General features: G+C 34.1%; 1 protein-coding gene across 5 annotated transcripts in view; it reads right to left on the reverse strand.

Moving 5' to 3' along the window:
* The window catches only part of LOC136031032 (mediator of RNA polymerase II transcription subunit 18-like), a 301962-nt gene that overhangs the window by 24161 nt on the left and 264001 nt on the right, over nt 1–13800 (reverse strand). For all 5 annotated transcript variants that reach the window (XM_065710220.1, XM_065710218.1, XM_065710219.1 and 2 more), the window contains one exon: nt 4205–4374. In XM_065710220.1, coding sequence (XP_065566292.1) covers nt 4205–4374 — 170 coding nt within the window. The remainder of the gene's footprint in view (nt 1–4204; nt 4375–13800) is intronic.

Below are 13800 nucleotides of genomic sequence, written 5' to 3' on the forward strand. Positions count from 1 at the left end.
TATTTTATTATGAAAGTGATTTAACATTTTTATAAATGATTATAAAATTTAACAAAACGAAACAAAGACAAATGAATCCGGAAAAGAAGTAAAAGACTGGAGTATCATGAAGAGCAAATTTTGTTAGAATATTTGCCTATAATAATATTTGCCATTTCAAATTTCAAAGGCCTTTCAAATAATATAGGTAAAAATTAGGATAAAAAAAACAACCTTTTATTTTCAATTTATTTAAGTATATTATATTTTTGTCATTTACATTTGTGTATTTGCTTATGAATAACAATCTTTAGGTTTACTCATAGACAATAACATTCTATTTCCTCTTTCTTGTTATTAAACAGACTACTCCTTCACATTTTTACTCCCATTTTTACATTCTACTGGTACAGATTTTTACTCCTCTCTTTATTTTTGCCTAATTTCTTCCTTCTTTATAGATCTGCTGACACCATGTTTGTCTTGAGACTTGAAGTTACGGGGCTATATTGAATAGGATTGTGTTTTAAATAAAAGGAAATATTCATTAATTTTCGCATATTTTGCTAGTTGACATAGTAGGTGGAATGATAACAGATATCATATGAACAGAAACTAGACTAAGTTCATTTTGGACGGACAACCTTTTTCAATATGCATTCACGCCAAAAGTATTTAATTAGGTAAATTTTAGGTATATATATATATATATATATATATATATATATATATATATATATATATATATATATATATATATATATATATATATATTATATATATATATATATATATATATATATATATATATATATATATATATATATATATATATATATATATATATATATATATATATATATATATATATATATATATATATATATATATATATAGTGTGTGTGTGTCCTCAGCAACAAAGATCGTATTACTTATTAGTACAATAATTTTGTCTGTTACAGTAATTAGACTGAATTTGTTATATTATCGTTCTGAAAAATCACCAAAAGACGCATAATTCTATATAGCGTTAGTACTTTTTGCCGAAGCTAGCGCCAGTTTAAGTTACCTTCTTTGCATGCTGTACACGTATATCAGCCGGTCAAATTGAAAAGCAAATTCATCAGAAGTTTAAATTACCTACTCTTTGAAACTTAACTGTAACACAAGCAATACATTTTCCTATCCTTTTCGAGCCACTTAGTTAAATAGTTTAGTCGTAATTCGTGCAAACCTGTCATCATTAAACTCACCGATTCACCGATTTGCAAATATTCATGGTAACATAGCCTTACTGACATTTCTTTTATATCTTTATAGATGGCGTTGGCTATTTGAAAATTTATTGCCGTATCTCAGCGTGAAATAGTTTGAATAAGAAACAGTTTTGCCATTTTTTAAGACATAAATTAATCGCTCGAGAAGTCGAGCCTTCAAACCATTTTTATAAATCGACTGACGATGATTTATTCCTCATACTTTTCCGGAGTGAAAAATCTCTTCTATTAAGGGTATCGAAAATCCGGATAATGAGCTATACTATAAAAAAAACATTATTAAAGTCTCTTATGTTTGATCTTGTTGGTATTTTCTCATGGTTATTGGAATACACTGTGAGCATAATCTCAAGGAGAGGGTGATTACAAAGACAATTACAGGGGGGAAGATGCCCAAGACAATGAAAAGAGCCAAAATTCAAATGATAAGAGTGGTTGGCTAGAGATATAGAAAAAAAACTAGCCTAAAACCCAAAATTCCACAATATATCTATAGGCCCCAGCTTAAGGAATATATTTATCAGATAATATTGACCACCAAGTAAAATATACCCGACAATCTCAAAAAACGGTAAGAGGGAGACAAAATTCCTTTCAATGCATCTGGTTCAAATTTTTAGAATAAAAATTATAGGTAATTTTCTTATGTATAATATTTACTGTTATGTTGTTCTTTGCCTAAATTTATTTAATGTCATAAATGAGTTAGAATGAAGAGAGCCTCAGGTACCTAATCTCCCTCAGAATGTTTTACTACTGCTACTACTAACAGCCCCTTTACTACTACTAATAACTCACCACAGTACCAAGCCGTCTGAGGCCAACACAGCTACGCACGCTCCTACTCCATTCCAATCTTTTCAAAACCTCCCATTTGACACCCGCCCAAGAATTTCCCATTTTCTTTAAATGTTTCTTTTTGACATCCTCCCATGCTAACCGCGGACAATCAGCTTTCCATTTAGCCCTACACGGTTGGCTGAAAAGGACAGTCTTCGACAATCTGTCATCCTTCATCCACAGAACATGTCCGAGCGAACTCGACCTTTCTCTCATTATAGCCCTGGAAAGCGGGATTGAACCACTCTTTTCACACAGCCTACTGATTGAAATGTGGTCAGTCAGCCAGGTCCCCAGAATAGTCCGTAGGCAATTTCTCTTGGAAAGATCTAGCAAATCTTCATCCCCTTTTCTAAGCACCCATACTGAAGAACAATGTTAGACCACTGTCATCACTGTAGCTTCAAATATTCTAATCTTGGTTTGCCGACTTATCTTCCTGTTCTTCCACAACTAACCTCACTGCAGCACAAAACTGTCAGAGGAAAACACATCTGCACACACTCCTCCTCCATCCCAATCTGTTTAAAGATTTCCTCTTTATATCATTCCGAGAAATCCCAGTTGCCTTTAGATCCTTTCTTAGGACCTTTTCCCACTTCAACCGAGGACAACCTACTTCTGCCATCTTTCATTCGTAAAACATATCCTAGCTATCTCAACCTATCATCCCACTAGTATTGTGTATATGCATTTTCAGCACATTTGGCGATTGAAATTTGGGAACTTCTATTATAATATTTCTGAAACATGAAAAATAGCAGCTCACCCATGAACATCGTATGTAGCGACAACAGAAAGGAACAACTAGTCAATTTCAAATATCTTGGCAGCACCATCGAGAACATGGAATTCGCAGCTGAAGAATTCATTGCCAAACTTGGACAGGCTAACAGCACTGTCAACAGGCTAAGTATAATTTGGAGATCGAGCAATTCTACCTACAGATCAGAAACATGGCATTTAAACCACGAATAAGAAAGGAGAATTTAGTATTCTGAAAACGCATCCCTCCATAGACTACTTAGCATCCAATAGACTCTAAAGATGACGAACAAGTTCATAAGCAACAAAAAATGTCAGCCGTTTCTCTGGAAACCAAACGAAATCAAAGGTTGAGGTGCAAAGAATCAATTCAATGCTGTTCTGGTTACCCAATACCCGTCTAAAAGGAGCAACCCAAAGATACACTCCTTAGTACGCACAATAACGACCTATGACATGAATAGAAGATTGTGTCTCAGCCCCAAGCTTCAAGGACGATTTGAGACTCTTGTCAGACGTCTTGGGTGCCTCTGTAGGCACAGGAGGCTCTAAAGTATAAAGTAATTCAGACCTCTTAGAGCAAAATAATAACGACTCCTTTGTTGTTATGGTTGATAAGACCCTATTTCAACAACCCTTATAAACAAGCACCTAATGTCCAAATTCCAGGCTTTCGAATTTTAGCTTCTGAAAATTTTAGAGACATTTCTATCATACAATATTCCTCATTGAAAATTCCGATATCTGCAGCATATTATGAAATACAGGAAATGAATCCTTTTCAATGTATTTACGCCATGTTGTTGTTTTTAACACATATGCTGTTTTCTTAAAATAGCAATTATTCTTTCTAAAAATTCTGTCAACGTCGTAAATGAGTTGGGATTTTACTAGCTTCAGATACCTCATTTTTGAAACACACCTTTAAGCTCATGTTAATAACATATAACACGTTTCAAATATAATTCACATTTCAAGTATCTATGCTTCAAATACACTTTAAGCATATGTTAACTTACGAAATTAATCCCGGTTATTATAGTGTTTTTGAGGATATTCTGACCCTTGAAAAAAGTTAAATTCATCGTTACCCGTTATCCCCACGTCGGTATCATTATCTGTAAATCCAACTATATCATTGAATCCCAATTTATCCACTCTTTCCGAAAGGCCCCATTTTTTACCTCTCCAAGATGACACCCCTTATAATCTAAATAATTTCTTGCTGAAAATCGTCAGAAAAGTTCAGCAAATTGTAAAGAAAAGAAAAAATTTCTTCAGCCAGATCACTTTTCCTTTCCCAAAATTTCCATCATAATTCAAGAATTCATTGTAAATCTTACCCTAAAAAGCTTTGACACAGTAGCTTTCATCTTTCCTTTTCTGAAAATGAAACCATTTAGAACATATTCATATTCTAGACGGAAGCCGAGTTCTGTAAGAAATTCCACAATATTGCTATTGCAAGCGACATCAATGCATGTTCGCACTATAGTTGGCTGATTCTTATCTCCTAGAAAATGAAAAGAAAGATTCAATAGAACAAATTGATATAATTATGTTAATACAACCTTTCAACTCGTCTTAGCCCTCTAAAGTGCATGAACCACTTGTAACTATGATGAATTTAAATATATTTACTGGAAGAAAGCGAGCAGCATAGCCACTCTCCATCCTAGAGGGGGGAGGAAGTTTTGAACCCCTTCCAAGAATTTGGTAGCTTAATATGTCTTTGAACACAACATGGTTGTGCCCAAAAATAAAAGGCAGACCTTACCTTTTCTTTGGTATTGAGAAAGGTTCTATTAAGCTCCATCTTAACTGGTTTATTACGGTTTGTAAGGATTTCACACCTTGGGTGATTTTTAAACAAATGGCAAGAGCAGAATCCGCTTTGCCTTTATGTACAAGACGAACCCTTACCTTTAAAAGTTCAGTAGTAATTACTCTATTTAAACATTAGTCACTCTATTTCACAAACGCTTATATATGGCATTTCATATATTAATATGTATATACTATTTTACAATTCAATATGGAATGTTCGCCGTGAAGATCTTTTTTTGCAAAAAATTCAATCGATCTCAAAATATTACGATCAATACAAAATTTCACAGGTCGGTAATGAATTGGCAACCTAACAAAGCTTGGAAAATCATTTCTCTGCAGTCTACAGGTCTAATCTCAAATAGTCCCGAAGCATCTAAGGAGTAGAAACAAAACAATTTTTACGACTCCAACAAGGCAGCCTAGATTAGGCTGTCTAAGATCGAAAATAGAAAATTCTCCATGAAATTTTGAGCCAAACTTGTTAATACTGGACGTTAAAGGGGCAATGTTATATTGAACAAATACCGGATGGCTGTCGAATATACAATATCGGACATTTACGGGCATTGTTTTGAACAGTGTTATAAAACTGGGCATTAATAAAAAGATTATGTGTGCCAAACACTGCCCTTAACAGACTTAAACCAGGGAAGCCTCTCCTTTAAAATGGTGATTCTTCAACAGCAACGCTATATCAGTTCGTGTTAGCGAGTGCTAGAAACTCAATATAAAGACAGAGAAAAGACTAACAGCGTTTGGAAACTTTTGCTTCAGGCGGATATTAAACGTCGGGTGGTGACAAAACGTCAGTGACTGGATATTCGATGCTGGACATCGAACAGACGTGTTTATATTTGGCATCGATGCCGCATTACAATCAGATAATATCTGATTGTAATATCTATATTATTCAATAGAAGACATTTACCAGACATTGTTTTGAAGAGTGTTACAAAGAAGAAAATTAATTAGAAGAATAGGTGTGGCAAACACTGCCCTTAACAGACTTAAACTAGGAGAACCTCTCCTTTAAAACTGCGATTCTCCAGCAGCAACGTCATATCAGTTCATGTTAGCGAGTGCTAGTAACTCAATATAAAGACAGACAAAAGACTAACAGCGTTCGGAAACTTGTGTTTCAGGCGGATATCAAACATTGGGTGGTAACAAAAAGTCAGTGACTGGAAATTGGATGCTAGACATTGAACAGAGACTGTTATATTGGGCATCGATGCCAGATTTGCTTTCAGATATACAATATCGGACATTTTTTTCAATAGTGTTATTAAAAGGGGACATTAACTGGAAGATTAGGTGTGCCGAACACTGCTTTAACAGACTTAAACCAGGGAAGCCTCTCCTTTAAAACTGCGATTCTTAAACAGCAACGTCACGTCAGTTCATGTTAGCAAGTGCTACAAACTCAATGTAAGGACAGAGGAAAAACTAACAGTGTTCGAAAACTTGTGCTCCAGGCGGATATTAAACGTCGGGTGGTGACAAAAAGTCAGTGACTGGATATTGGATGCTTGACATTGAACAGAGGCTGTCATATTGGGCATTGATGCCGGATTGCTATCAAATATACAATATCAGACAATTGCCGTAGATTGTTTTGAATAGTGTTACTTAAAAAGGAGATCAAAGAAAATTAGGTATGGCGGACACTGCCTTCAACAGATTTAACCTAGGGAACCCTCATCCCCTTAAAACTGTGATTCTTCAACTCTTAAAACTGGGACCCTAAAACTGTGATTCTTCAACAGCAACTTCATGTCATTTCATGTTAGCGAGTTCTAGAAACTTGATACAAAGAAAGAGAAAAGACTAGTAGAGTTTGAAAATATATTCTACAGGCAAACATTAAACGTTGGATGGGAACAAAAGGTCAGTAACACGGAGACTGGCCAGCCATATAATTTTGAAGTGGTAAAGAAGAAAACACAGCAAAAATGGGTATTTCATCTGGATGGAGGAGTCAAGAAACCCGCACTAAGTGTAGCAATGGAGGTCATGTGGGCGTTGAGAGAGAGGTTGATTCAGACATACGTACCAACGTGATTCTATTATGTGAGCATGCGTCGCTAATACCCCAGTGTGGAGATGTAGTTACCGCAGCTGCCACGCATTATGGAGCTGTAAGACCTATGCGCCACATATTGTTTGGAGGACCTTAGTACTAAGAAAAGGTTATACAAATTATATTTGGTAGTCATAAGAGGAATAAAATAACCACCTATTAATTTAACTTCAAATTATTAAAGAAAAATTAAATTGAGTCCGATAGCTCTATTTTGTTTAGACTATTCTTTTCTATTCTTCCTCCTCATTTCTATTCTGTCGCAACTCTTTTTTTTCAGAAGAGAAACAAGTATACAAGAGTAGAGATCCGTAGATAATGAATCTGACACAAGAAATCATTGCTTCTACGTATCAACTGTTTTCTTTTTTACAGGAGATCCCCTTTAAGATCCACCATCTGTTTTTTTATACAAAACAGGAAAAAGGACATTAACTAAAAGTATTTTGAGAAATAGGGAACCAAGAGAATCGACTAAACCCTGAACGACTACATTCACATTATGTATTGATTGAAATTGTTGTAAATGTATCTGAACCACCGTTTAACTGAGCTCTTTGCAATTCAACCCATTTAACCGAACCCCTATTCAACTGAACTCCCGTTGAGCTTTGATTTGCAGGGGAGTTAAGATGAACGGAGGTTCGCGGTTTAGTTAAATGAAGGCTCGGTTGCATGGGAACCAGAGAAAAAGTTTCCGGATACCAAGTTTATTCTCATTTATTCATTTGAAAACCTGATATTACAATCACACATAGTTTAGTTTATCCCATAACTGCCATACTATTTTACCTCGCAAGTTGTAATCATACCTTCATCCTTTTTTTATTAAAAAAAAAAAAAAAAAAAAAAGAACTATTTTGAGTTTAGTTCACAATTTTTCAAATAAACAAACTGATTTAATCGTATAAAGGAACGTTTGATGTTGACTTTGAAATAAAATTTGCAGGAAATTGTCACACGTATACTTGAAAATAGAAATTGGAGAGACACCAGATACAAATTTTTGCATGACAGCAAATAAAAGACAAACAAACAGATTTTCAGTTGTTCTCAAGCGTATACAGGGGCTATTGAGCCGTATCTCCCTCCCCAATCATCCAATTTTTTTAATTTGAATTTCTATATTCGTATAATTCATCGATTTTTTGTGCTATTTTGACTCCCTACCTCGGAATATTTCACCTCCTCTAAAATAACTTTTTTACTCATGCCTGCATGAATGGACCGTCAAAAATGACCAGACGTTTTAATTGCTAGGCAAGGCCACGTAAAAAAAATGTTTTTGGTTGAGTTTAAGTCCTGATAGAAGACAATAGACTATGCAAAGCGAAAAGGGCCCATTTTTCCTAAGGTATTACAGGAGCTGTAATATCAGTTACTTTCAGTATACAATTAAAATTATCAGTTATGAAATATTAAGCTGTGATACAAATTCTAAAGCGAGTCTGTAGTCTTAAAACTGTCAAGATTGCTTCACCTCGAACTTGTCTAAAAAATAACAATAAGGTGTCCTTTTCTGATCCAAACCGACAGTCAATCATTGAATTGAGCTCTTTGTGCAGAAATGATGCCAAATTAGACAAAAAAGGAATTAAACAACAATCCTAAAATGCATTATTTTTATGTGGTTACTAATGTACTTAAATGGTTGACTTTTGCTGTGCCATAAATTCTATTTTTTTTTGCATTTTAAAGTAAAGCACTGGTTTTCTATAATCCTGCAAACAGGGAAATATCACCAGTTGGTTTATTAGTACTAGTTTTATCAATATATGTTATTTTTTTTTTTTTTATTTTTTTTTTTTTATTTTTTTTTTTATTTATTTATTTTATTATTTATTTTTTATTTTTTTTTTTCGTTTAAGTCAACTTCGCTCTTTACTTCCCTCAGGAAAACTTTTTTTTTTAATTAATATATTTCAAGAGCCTAATGCCATTTTGATGGTATGCTGGAAATCAGGTTCAAGAAAATGATTCAACATGCTAGTTAATAGGGGTGGGGTATAAATCCCAGTTTGATAAAACAAAGTATTAAACATTCTCTAACTTAAGGGAACAGTCCAGGCCTTGCCAAGTATTTCAAAATAAAGAATGATCTGCGAAAAATCTGACAGGCAGCTTAAAGCTAGAAAAACATAAAGTTTTATAATAATTAATGCCACATTGTATGCATTTCTATTCTGATAAATATATTTGTTGGCAAGGAACTAATTTATGGCTTTTCTTCCTTGTAGAAACAACCTTATACTGTTAATCTTGTGTCTCACTCTGTCAAAAACCTATAAAATTTATTAGCAGTCATGACACATAATTTTACTGATTACTATGTAGAAAGTGTTATTTAATCTTAAACTGCCAAATACAAGCGAGATGAGAGACTAATAAAACCTCATATGAATAATAAAACAGGTAATTGTAAATTATGGAGGGGATAAGGAGGATTGAAGCTAATAAATAAAACTGTCCGATACAAAATCTAAACTTAAATGAACAACAAAATAGACAACGCTATTCAAAAGCCAAGAGCGTTAAGTTTTCATTCTTCGCGGAAGGAGAAGGGGATCATCGGTTTCAATTTCATTAGATCTCAGTATGCTAAAAGTAAAAGTTTCTATGGACTTTATAGGACCCATAAAAGGTCTAGTTTCAGGGGCCCAGGCCTCAAGCGACAACTTAGAAGTGCAGCTGCTAAAAAGCTCTGCTCAAAGTATGTGTGACTTCTACCCTTTCTATCCTCCCTAAAGTTCAAGCTTAACTAAAAATCAATTTTCCATGCCTTCGAACAGAAAAAAGATTTAAAACACAAAACTACAAAAATAAAACAAAACATAAAGATTAAGAAAAGCAGCAATAAACAAAACATAAAGTAAACATCGGTCAGACAAATGAATAACAAGCATTTGCGCAATACTTAGGGACTTTTAAGACTGTGTTTGTCCCCGAGTTTCTTTTTCTATCTTTTTTCAAATCGCAATTTTTTTTCTATTAGTGACTTTTGTCATATAATTTTGGTAGTTTCTGATTTTGTTTTCGAAACAAATCCCAAGTATGTACGTGATCTATAATAAATTATATATCACCGAGTCTAACCAAAATAATTATGGGGAAATATTTTGGTGGTGGAGATTCAACATTTTGTGGAGCCTCAAAGCGGGTTTCGGTGGATATATTTTATAAGAGTATCAAGTGTAAAAATATTTGGAAACATTAAATCAAAAATATTTTGTGGGTATTCAAAAATCGAGCTTTATTTTCAACTGTTAATGCAAGTAAAGAAACCAAAAATCTAAAATCAAAAACCTAATACCAATATGCATATCAAATGAATTCTACTGTTTATGCTGATTCAACACGTACAAATTTATTCAGTTTAAAAATTCCCATCAAAATTTAAATGCAAAAGAAAGTTCACATATTTTTTTAAAAGGGGGAAAACGCCCGTCAAAATGGAGGCGACCTCGATAAAATTATAGTATCAAGCTCAATTTTCCTGAAAACACTAGATCGGGGAATTTAAACCCCTATCTATTTAAATCCATAGTTTTGTATCTTTTCTGAGAAGAGCGTCCACAGTTGCGTCAGTTTTTTTTTCGCCAAAGGCAATCGTAATGAACCAGTGGTCGTTGAATAGCGGAAGAGGGCTCATTTGAACAGAAATGCAAAGCTATGGTGCCATTTTAAACTAATAAAAGATATCAAACCTATGAAAAGTGTCGGTTAGTTCCACTAAGAGCACATAAAATAAAAGTTTCGGCACAAAGGGCCTAATAGTACAGTCCTTACTAAACAAAATTTTATTACGGACCGTTCATAAGGTAATAATCACAGTTGAAAACCAAATCTTAGTGCGTAGTTCACTTTTTTCCGTGCTGACAGGGAGAGGGAGCCTATAAATTAAACTGCGATGTTTGCATTTTCAGACTGTCCAAGAGAGATTCTTGTAATCGATGCGAAAGAAGTGAAGCCTTCCTTAACATGGAGCAATATATCTGGACTAATCGTTCAATGTAATTGCTGAAGGGTAATTCTTATGGTTCTTTTAACAAAAAACAAAAAGTTTTAACAAAAAACAGTAGTTTTCAAAAATCGAAATATTATGATAAAAATGGAAGTGTAGTGCAAAGAGCGTAATATTGAGGTTCAATCTAGGAAAACGCTGAATGGAAATAAGTGCTTCAACCTTAAACAAACATAAGTTATCCTTTTTGAGAGAGAGGCTAACGTTCCCATGAACCACCGGCTCATTTGAGCTAAAGTTTGAATATTTTCACGAATTCTCTAACACAAGAGCAATGTGATTATCATTGTAATTACCATGAGCAACATGACATCAACCCCCCACATACACTACAGAGGATGATTCGTGTTAGTTTTATATTTGACAGTCACTTTTTACTTCAACTTGCAAAAAAAAAAATATACTTTTTCATGTAATTCTGTTTAGAAGCATGGACATAGAAGAAAAAAAAAATTTAAAAAAAGCTCAACCAATGAAGTCAATTCACGAAAAATTGAGGGGGTGTATATTTTTTAGGGGGTAAACTTGTCATTTTTATCAATGATATAAAAACGGCATTTTCAATGATACCCCAAATAAAGTTTTTTTTCGAAATCTAGGAGGATAAAAAATCTAGGTGCCAAGGACCCCGAGCCCAAAATGACATCACTGCTTTCGCCAGAAACAAAGTGTGACGAAAAACCCCTTCTGAAGCGCTACTGCATGTTTGACACGAGCCCTTCTCCCAACAAATAGTTCAAATACCGTAACTTCTTAATTTGTAAGAAATGCACGCTCTCTGACTTGCAGGAACTAATAGGCAATAGAGCTTCTGGGGACAAAACCGTCCTTTTCAATGCCATTAAGTTCGGTTTTGTTCTAAACATTAAGTTCTAAAACAAAGTATGAGGCTGCACTATTTTTGATGTTTTGTTCAGTTTTTCTTTTGATAGTCTTCTAGAAAGGGAAGGGGCCTGAATAGGCATGTTTTTATGCCGGTATTTTTTATTTTGAGGTGTGAGTTTGGGAGGGGGGTGGTATTTATGAACATTTATGTTAATAAAAAAAGCAGAAATTAATGTGAAAAAAAGAATTGAAGAAACAAACAATTACATTTTCTTGACGGAATTAAGGATTAAAAACTAAACTGAAAATATACAAGAATTACCTAGTGTAGTAGGCAGCAGCCTCGATTTTTTTTTATATATTAACATAGACTGCACGCTTTACTGAAAGCATAAAAAAATACATAAAATCAGGGTTCAGATCTTCAAGCTTGAATGTCCAATTTTAACAAAAGTGGATCTATTTCTTTGGAAATAATCAGGAGAGCACGTGGAACTTTTTTTATCAACCTGTATTTGGATGTTTCAGAACAAAAGGTCATCTGGCAAGAACACTGGCTAATAATTAATACTTTGTCCATAAATTTTGCGCATGATTTCAAAAGGCATTACGAAGAACCAATTCAAATATTTAACTCTGTTATTAAGCGAACCTTTGACAGTTTTGATTACCATAATCAGTCTAGATTACCACAATGCTAGATTATTCTGATCAGGCGTCTACAAAGACTTTTATTTTTTTTGGGGGGGGGTGTGTGTGTAAAAAAGGCCATAAATACGTGAATAATTTTTTTTAACAAACCATAATTTAATCATTCGACATATGTTTATTGGATTTTTCAGGCTAAAATTTATTGGCCAAAAGACATCGCCCCCTGAGTACGCACCTGAACATTTTATCCTGATTTTTGTAATATGATTCTGTTTTTAGGAAGCCCGAAAATGAAAAATGTCCAACACATTGTCTTGTGTCTTCATAAAAAGCGCAAGTGGCCAAGTGGCGTAGCTAAGGGCCAAGGGGCACGGCCGTACCTGGGTACAGCCTCTGAGAGTGTGCCAAACTAAGATTATTTTTTACTGGGAGAGAGACTCAAAACCGACATTGGCAATAAAAATACTAGATACGCCTCTTTGTCGATCATGTAATATGAAAAGACATAGTTTAAAAAGTACTAACAACCCTTGCAGCGTAGTTTCTGACGATTTCCTTAAAAAATAAAGATAATTTTACATTTGATTTGATTAATCTGCAATTCAATAGGACTTAAGTTGAAAATTCTTACTATGTGATAATTATCAGGATTTTTTTATTTCCAAGAATTATCTTACGTCAAATCCTACCTGCACAAAGTAAGCTTTGGAAATCTTGGCAGGTTTAATAGGCTGGCTGAATTTCAGCTGGTAGGCCTACCATAAGAAAAAATTCCGCTTTATATAGCTTAGATTCCTAGAGATTCGTAGCCTAGAATTTCGTTTTCTAAATACATAACCTTACAAAATGAATTTGGTAGCATTTTTGAACATGTTGCAGAAACATAATTGAGACGCATTACTCATACTAGTTTATTGAAAAAAGTTTATTTGGACAATGGAAGTTTAATGAATTTTCAAACAACTTATATTTTTGTCGATAATCGCACCATTTCTCACTGATCGGTCTTATAAGCCAGCTTCACTTCTCATCGAATATTTGCGACTGACACTTTCTTCCAATAAGGAACGGCTTTCGCGAATAACCCCCTTTGATAACGAGTGATATGTCTCCCTCGTCTTATTAGTAATGTTTTTTTTTATATATGAATCTTACAGAGTGAACGGCCGTAGAAACTTTAGATGACGCTAATTCAATCAAAATTCGAAACCCTCGACATTCTTTTATTAACTCTTTTTTTTTGTAATAGATGTGCCATTTTTTGACCACTTTCGAATGCTCAATTACTTCCAACTCTTATCAATATATACGCTTCCGATGACAGCACAATACTGCAATCTCAGAGTTATCCTTTTATACCCTCCTCCTTGTACAAATAAAACAACGTTAACAGGCGATGGGGCACAGTAAAAAGGATAAAACAAAAACTACTATACAAGTCATGACAGAACATTGGTAAGAACACTTACCTGCTGCCATGTTACTTAGAGAAGATCGAACACTTTTCAATCTTGGAGAAGATTTAAAAGTCG

This window comes from Artemia franciscana, chromosome 9, assembly GCF_032884065.1.
Source record: "Artemia franciscana chromosome 9, ASM3288406v1, whole genome shotgun sequence".
Lineage (NCBI taxonomy): Eukaryota > Metazoa > Arthropoda > Branchiopoda > Anostraca > Artemiidae > Artemia > Artemia franciscana.